Genomic DNA, 7,417 nt, shown 5'->3' with positions numbered 1-7,417 from the left:
AGTCCAGTTCTCTCTTCGGTGTGGCCCTTGGCACAAGCTCCCAACTCGACCTACCCATAAAACCAGACCTGTGTTTGCTGAATTGACTCTATGCAAATACTGTCAACCCCCGATTTGCACAGGGATTGCATTCCAGGTCACTGGAGCAGACATAAGTCTACCTACCCCACTCTGTTCTGCCCCTGCCCCCATTCCGCTCTCTTCTGGGTCCAAAAATGGCATGCGCATGTACGGTTGCTCATGCTTTGAGCTCGTGCAGAATGGTCATTCCCTGCACCATCTCATGGAGGAAAACACAAGGCAGAGAGTCTAGCGTGTTTTATCAAAGTATAATATACTACAGGCAATGCAGAGCAGAGGTTCAAAGTTATAAGGGAGAGACATTCTGTGTGTGTTCGCTGATAGCCCAGCCTATGGAAGGAAGGAAGCCAATAGACAGGGCACAGGTTCCTCATTCAGACTGTGGGGGAAAAAGAAAAAAAGAAAATGCATGAGCAGGATTCGGAAGACAGAGGATCAAACCTAGTCCCTTTCAAATGTCCATTCAAGGGTTAAACCCACGAATGCCCAAGTCCGGTGACCAGCAGTGAAATAGCGACAGGCCTACAAACATTCAGGAGCACCAATGGAATGTCACCCATAAAATGATTACTCCTGTGCTGATAAGATCACGGGTATCTGATGGTACATTTGATGTTTTAACACAGGCCCTCCAAATGTTGCCGGACTACCCCTGAACAGAAAATTGTAAACTTGGAAGGTGGTACCATCAAACTACCTCCAGCGCTCTTAACCACATTATCTCATCTTCCCATTTCCCCTCATTTTGTGGGTGTGTGTGGGATTATAGTTAATTTTTTAAATCAGTACTATATGCCACCCTTTGCCGATAAGGTCTGAGGGCAGCGTGCATCTATAAAAAATATAAAAACAATGCCATAAAATACAGGTGAAATTGTAGTAAAAACAGTTCTGTAACTCTAAGATACCAGAGGAAAAGGCTGTGTTAACTGGAGACCTATCCAGGTGTCTTTTTTTTTATTGCACATTTGTGATGATTTGTGCTCATGATGCTATTGGGATGGTCACACGGATCCTGCTTTCAATACCGTTTGTGCCTACAAAAATTTCCAAGCGGTTGCACTGGTTCATTTCCGATTAGTGCCGATCCCTCAGCTTCCTGCTCACGTCCCGTAACTTTTTTTATATATAGCGCAAGCGTTCTGGTTTATTTCCGCCTGGCTTTTGTCATGCTGCAGTCCCTCCAGACTGAAATAAAGTGGCAGCACTGTGGGAACATCAGAAAACAAACTAGAGCAGGATAAAACCCACCACTTGGGAGCTGTCATTGTGTCAATAACTTGCCGTGGAATCCACCTACAATAAAGCAGAGGAGGAGCCTGTGTTTGTCAAAGGACATTGTTTGCATTTTACAGTCCTCCCCACAAGAGCAGGTAAGAGGCGAGCCAGAGCAAAAGGGTCTCTGCGTACAAGAGGGCTAGAAAAAGGCTTGCGATCCAGTATTACCACAACCTCCCTTCTTACCTCCCGGTATCCCCTTTACCTCCTTGGGTGGCGCCTGCTGCTGGCGCAGCTGCTCCATCTTCTCCTCGTGCTGCCGCTGCCTCTCGTTCTCTTCGTGCTCGTATTTGAGCCTCGTCAGCTCAAACTCCATCCTCCTCTTCTCCAGCTCGGTCTCGATGGCTAAGTCCAACCTGCTGCTCGACCACTCCGACTCTGCTCCGCTCACCACAATGCGGGGCACCTGCAGACCCAGGTGCTCAGTCACCTCATCGGCCTTCTGTTCCGGTGGCACTTGGGGCCTTCCTGCCTCCAGGATCTTCTCCAGTGGCTGTTCAGCCTTCAGGCATTCCTGTTGCCCACTAGGCTCAGAGTGGGACTTCTTTTCAGTCGCATCCGGCAAGTAGACTTCCATGGCCAGCTGCAGCTCTATCCTCATCTTCCCCACCTCACCAAAGGTCTCAGAAAACGACTCGGCTGCGGCTTCTGCCTTGCTCCCCGTCGCCTTCGGGCCCACCACTCGGATATTTCCTTGCCGCAGGCGCAGCTTCTCCATGGTTTCCTCGTGCTGCCGCTGCTTCTCTTTGTCCTCGTATATTTTCCGCTCATGCTGCCGCTGCCGCTCATTCTCCTCAGATATTTGCTTCAGCTTGGCCAGCTCGAATTCCATGCGCATCTTCTCCAGCTCAATTTCCGTGATGGGGTCCAACTTGCTCCCGAGCTGCTCCTCGTCCCCCTGGCCAGGTGTTCTGCATGGCAAGTGCTGGCGTATGTTCTCCATCTTCTCCTCGTGTTGCCGCTGCTTGTCGTTCTCCTCGTGCTGGCGCTTCAGAAGGGTCAGCTCAAAGTCTAAGCGCATCTTCTCCATTTCGCTATCGGCTCCCTGGGTCTGCTTGGAGTTCTTCTGCTCCTGCTCCTTGGCTCCTTGGCTGTCCTTCTCCTCTCTGTGCTCATCCTTCTCCTCTTTGGCATTCGCATCTAGCGGCAGAGGGCTGCCAGCAGCTTCTAGCTGCCTTCTGGTCTCTAACGGTGTTCGTTGGTCTCCATTAGCGAGCGCGTCAGTCACAATAGCGGGGGTGGCTGGGGACCCTGAACTGTTGGCATCCTGAAGCAGATTGTGGGTGGGGAAGGGAGAAGTCACACATGCATTTCTGAGAAGACATCATCAACAAATATCACATCAGGGCACGGGAAAGTTAAGGAAAAAATTCAACTGGTTTTAATGCACGAGTGTCAGGCTTTGGGGAATCGGCTTCCTCCCCTGTGGCCATAAATGAGCAGATCAAACAAAAGGTATTTTTTTACCAGTTTCTTTAATAAACACAGCAAAGGACAAAAGAAAGTGTCTACCCAGAATGGCGGTGCTCACAATTAAGGTTTACACCCCCTCCAACCCTATTAATCTACGTAATTCCTATGTCTTGTAATCTGAGCTTGTACCTTCTGCAGTTTCTGTTCTAAGACTTTCTGAGCTCTTCCTGATCTTGAGAAGAGTGGATAAATGCTGTCCAATGACTGTGAATCCGTTAACCCTCTCTTTTCCAGTGTTTCTTCTCTTAGCTGTACCCCATCCAGTATTTCCCAGCTTCTGCCTTCTGAACTATGCCCCTCTGCAAACCACTGTTCCAAATCTATGCTGTCTTCCTGCTCCTGGAAAGATTCCTCCTCAGTGCAGTCCTCCTCAGCACGGTCCATGACAGCAAGGCCAAAATGGCTGTGTTGCACAAAAGGGCCCCACTCCCCAGAAACTTGGAGCAGGGCTCTTAGTTTGGCTGCCCCTGTTCTGTGGAACAGCATCCCCATCCAAATATGAAGGCACCCACTATCTTCACTTTCCCAAATGCTCCAACTTTTTCTGAACAAAATCCGGGACACCCACACGCACCATGCTGCCCCCCCGCCACCTCTCGCTGCTCACACTACTTGTCCTCACCCTCCCAACACTCTTCACTTGCTTGTGCCAGTCACCCTCGCTCTTGATGCTCTTGCCCAGCACTCTGGCATTCAGCAGAGTCATGCCAGATCACTGGACTGGAAGGACATTCTGGGATTGAAACAGAAGCCAGGATTGGCTTTTGGATACAGGATGTCCCACTAAAAATGGGATAGTTGGCTTTCCAGAAACAATGGAAGACATTTTTCTTCTAACAAGCTTTCACAGCTGAATGGATGGGACTCTGCCATGGGTGTCTCTACTTCATACTGGAAGACATACATTGGCTCTCAGTACGTTTCCAAGCATAAGTCCAAGTGTTGGTGCTGATCTTTAAAGCCCTAAATGGCCTCAGTCCTGTATACCTGAAGGAGCGTCTCCACCCTCATCGTTCAGCCCGGACACTGAGGTCCAGCTCTGAGGGCCTTCTGGTGGTTCCTTCACTGCAAGAAGTGAAGTTACAGGGAACCAGGCGGAGGGCCTTCTTGGTAGTGGCGCCCGCCCTGTGGAACACCCTCACATCAAATGTCAAGGGGGAAAAAACTACTATTTGACTTTTAGAAGATATCTGAAGACAGCCCTGTACAGGTATAGGGTCATTTTTAAAAATGTTTTATTACCTTTTTCTATACGTTGGGAAAAAAAGCAGGGGGGGGGGAAGCAGAGACATCACCTTGCCGACAAAGATCCGTATAGTTAAAGCTATGGTTTTCCCAGTAGTAATGTATGGAAGTGAGAGCTGGACCATCAAGAAGACTGATCGCCGAAGAATTGATGCTTTTGAATTATGGTGCTGGAGGAGACTCTTGAGAGTCCCACGGACTGCAAAAAGATCAAACTTATCCATCCTTAAAGAAATCAGCCCTGAGTGCTCACTTGAAGGGCAGATCCTGAAGTTGAGGCTCCAGTACTTTGGCCACCTCATGAGAAGAGAAGACTCCCTGGAAAAGACCCTGATGTTGGGGAAGATGGAGGGCACAAGGAGAAGGGGGTGACCGAGGACGAGATGGTTGGACAGTGTTCTCGAAGTGACTGACATGAGTTTGGCCAAACTGCGGGAGGCAGTGAAAGATAGGTGTGCCTGGCGTGCTCTGGTCCATGGGGTCACGAAGAGTCGGACACGACTGAACGACTGAACAACAATCTGTAAGGTCTATCATCCAGAGGCAGCTGTTGACCTCATATGCTGCTTGCAAGCCTTCCAGAGACTTATGGTTGACCACAGTAGGAAACAGGATGCTAGATTAGCCAGGCCTTTGGTCTGATCCAGCAGAGTTTTGATTTTCTTAGCTTAGGTGGGTTTATTTTTGGTCCAATGAAGGACAAGATAGGAGGAGGAGGAGGAGGGGGGGGAGGTGAAGATAAGGGGATTGCATATCAACAGAGTCAAAAATCACCAAATGTCAAGAAGATCAATGAACAAGAGGAGGCCAATTGACTTCTAATCCAATCCCGCTGGATTGCAGGAATCTCAACTGGAGCATCCATGACAGATGGCCATCCATCCTCTGCCTAAAAACCTGCACGGAAGGAGAGTCCAACACCTCCTGAGGGAGTCTTTCCCACTGTGAAGCAGCTCTTAACTGTCAGAAAGTTTTTGCTGATGTTTAAGTCAGAATCTCCTTTTCTTGAAACTTGAAGCCACTAATTTGGGTCCCACCCTCCAGAGCAGGAGAAAACAAGCTTTCTCCATCTTCCCGACATGACAGCCCTTTCAATATTTGAAGATGGCTGTATAAATTGTTCAAACAAACAAACAAACTGCATCAGCATTGAGTGTGTTTCTAGGATGCATTTAGATAAAATACTCTGCTTTTCCTTTCGTATTTATTTATTTATTTAGCTAATATCCCACCTTTCCTCCATGAAGCTTAAAGTGGTATTCATTGTTCCCCAACCTACTTCTTTTTTTTTAATCCTCTCAGCAACTCTGTGGCGTAGGTTAAGCTGACAGAAAGTGACTGGCCCACTAAGCTCACATTGTGAGCGAGAGACCCAGTTTCAAATTACTGGGCTGGGCTTGTGCCAGCCCCTAGTTCTCAGCCTAGCCTACTACACAGGGTTGTTGCGAGAATGTTGGTGCTGACCTTTAAAGCCCTAAACGGCCTCAGCCCAGTATACCTGAAGCAGCATCTCCACCCCCATTGTTCTGCCCGGACACTGAGGTCCAGCACCGAGGGCCTTCTGGAGGTTCCCTCACTGCAAGAAGCCAAGTTACAGGGAACCAGGCAGAGGGCCTTCTCGGTAGTGGCGCCCTCCCTGTGGAATGCCCTCCCATCAGATGTCCAAGAAATAAACAACTATCTGACGTTTAGAAGACATCTGAAGGCAGCCCTGTTTAGGGAGGTTTTTAATGACTGATGTTTCAATGTATTTTTAATCTTTTGTTGGAAGCTGCCCAGAGTGGCTGGGGAACGTGTGTGTGTGTGTGTGTATAATTAAATGCAGAAGGTAGAGAAAATAACTGTATGATGCTTGGAAGAAAGGTGAGATATAAATGTAATAAAAATGAATGACAAAGGAATGAGAGTGACAGATCTTACCATGGCGAAATTGGGCCCAGGGAGACAAGAATCTTAACCACGGTGCATGTAGAGGTACAATTTCCCACTCAATCGGACACCAGCTGCCCCACTTTGCAAAACCAGGCCATGCAAATCCACATTCCAGGCCAACTGCCGTGATGATGTCACGAGATTCCGCACTCGGCTTCTTCCTCACCCTCCCAAGCGACTCCCGCAAGAAACACTTTCAGCTGCTAACAATTTGGCCCAGGGTTCCTTGAGCTGCTCATTAGTAGAGCATGTGGGAGAATCTGGTCAATTTCAGTTTCTCATCCCCCCCCAGCCAGTTCTCCGCATTTCCTTTTTATTATTATTATTACATATCTTTTTATTATTATTAATTTTCAATTACAAAAATCCAATATGCACCATATTACATTAACACCAAATATCAATAGCAATTCAAATACAAATCAATTACATAGCCAATCATAAATTTTGGGTGGCTTCCCACGTGCTGTACTTCAAGGTCTTCTTCCCTTTAATTCTGCCTCCAGACTGTTGCTCAAACCAAATACAATCCATTCTTGATAAAATCCCTTATACCACAGCTACAATAATTAACTGCAACTCGCATTAACACATATAATAATTTGTAAAATTCACATTTCCATGTCAGTTTGCAAATTCTTTTTTTTTAAAGCTCTTGTGAAAAATTGTTGGCATTTGAGGGTGAAATGCACACAATATGCAATTTTGTGTGCATTATACTGTATATTCTGGCATATAAGACTACTTTTTAATCTAGGAAAATCTTCTCAAAAGTCGGGGGTCATCTTATACGCCGGGTGGAGAATCTGCGGCCAAGTATATCTCAAACTCTATATTTTAACTGGAAAAGGTGGGGGGTCGTCTTATATGCCCAGTCGTCTTATGCACCGGAAAATACGGTAATTATTATGTTTCCCCCCTCAAAAGTGAAACTGAAAGCAACTTACACACACACACACAAACACACGAAACAAATCCAAGCATGCTAAAAGATAACCAGAAAATTAAGATCTAAAGATATGGGTCCTTATGAACATTTTTGCTCGGCACTTGAAAAGAAAAAGTGATGATACCAACCAGGCCTCCCTGTGCACATTTTTTTGCAAGCAATTTCCCTTAATATAATATTTTGTTGTAAATTTTCCCTAATATGTGCATTTTTATGTACACTTCGTCCTAGCACATGCTGTTTTGCACACATTACTTGACTGTAGAACCAAACTGCAAAACTCACGAGACGCGAGCATTTGGAAGGGTTTGTTTTGGTTCAGGTTTTGTTTCAAGAAGTGTGAATTGGGTTGCTTCGTCTTTGAATGAGAAATAAATTGATTTTTTCTCCCAGGCCCATAAAAGCCCCCAGGTTGAATCCCTAGTGCATCTCTTGCTTAAAAGGAAACGGAGAATATCC

At 46.7% G+C, this 7,417-nt stretch overlaps 1 protein-coding gene across 2 annotated transcripts; it reads right to left on the bottom strand.

The window, feature by feature from the left end:
• Nucleotides 1–303: 303 nt before the first annotated feature.
• Nucleotides 304–6,137, bottom strand: LOC117044290 (trichohyalin-like). 2 transcript variants are annotated; one of them, XM_033144906.1, is made up of 3 exons: nt 5,998–6,137; nt 1,546–2,626; nt 304–460 (listed from the first exon to the last, which is right to left on the bottom strand). In XM_033144906.1, the coding sequence occupies exons 1-3, from the start codon at nt 5,998–6,000 to the stop codon at nt 456–458; spliced, it is 1,089 nt and encodes a 362-aa protein (XP_033000797.1). In that variant the 5' UTR covers nt 6,001–6,137; the 3' UTR covers nt 304–455. The 2 variants fall into 2 exon arrangements, with proteins under 2 accessions (XP_033000797.1, XP_033000798.1); XM_033144907.1 differs by having other exon boundaries at nt 1,565–2,626; nt 5,998–6,135.
• Between the last annotated feature and the right edge of the window lie 1,280 nt (nt 6,138–7,417).

The sequence above is a fragment of the Lacerta agilis genome, chromosome 3, assembly GCF_009819535.1.
Source record: "Lacerta agilis isolate rLacAgi1 chromosome 3, rLacAgi1.pri, whole genome shotgun sequence".
NCBI classification, from domain to species: Eukaryota; Metazoa; Chordata; class Lepidosauria; order Squamata; family Lacertidae; genus Lacerta; species Lacerta agilis.
This window is presented reverse-complemented; position numbering and strand designations above follow the sequence as displayed.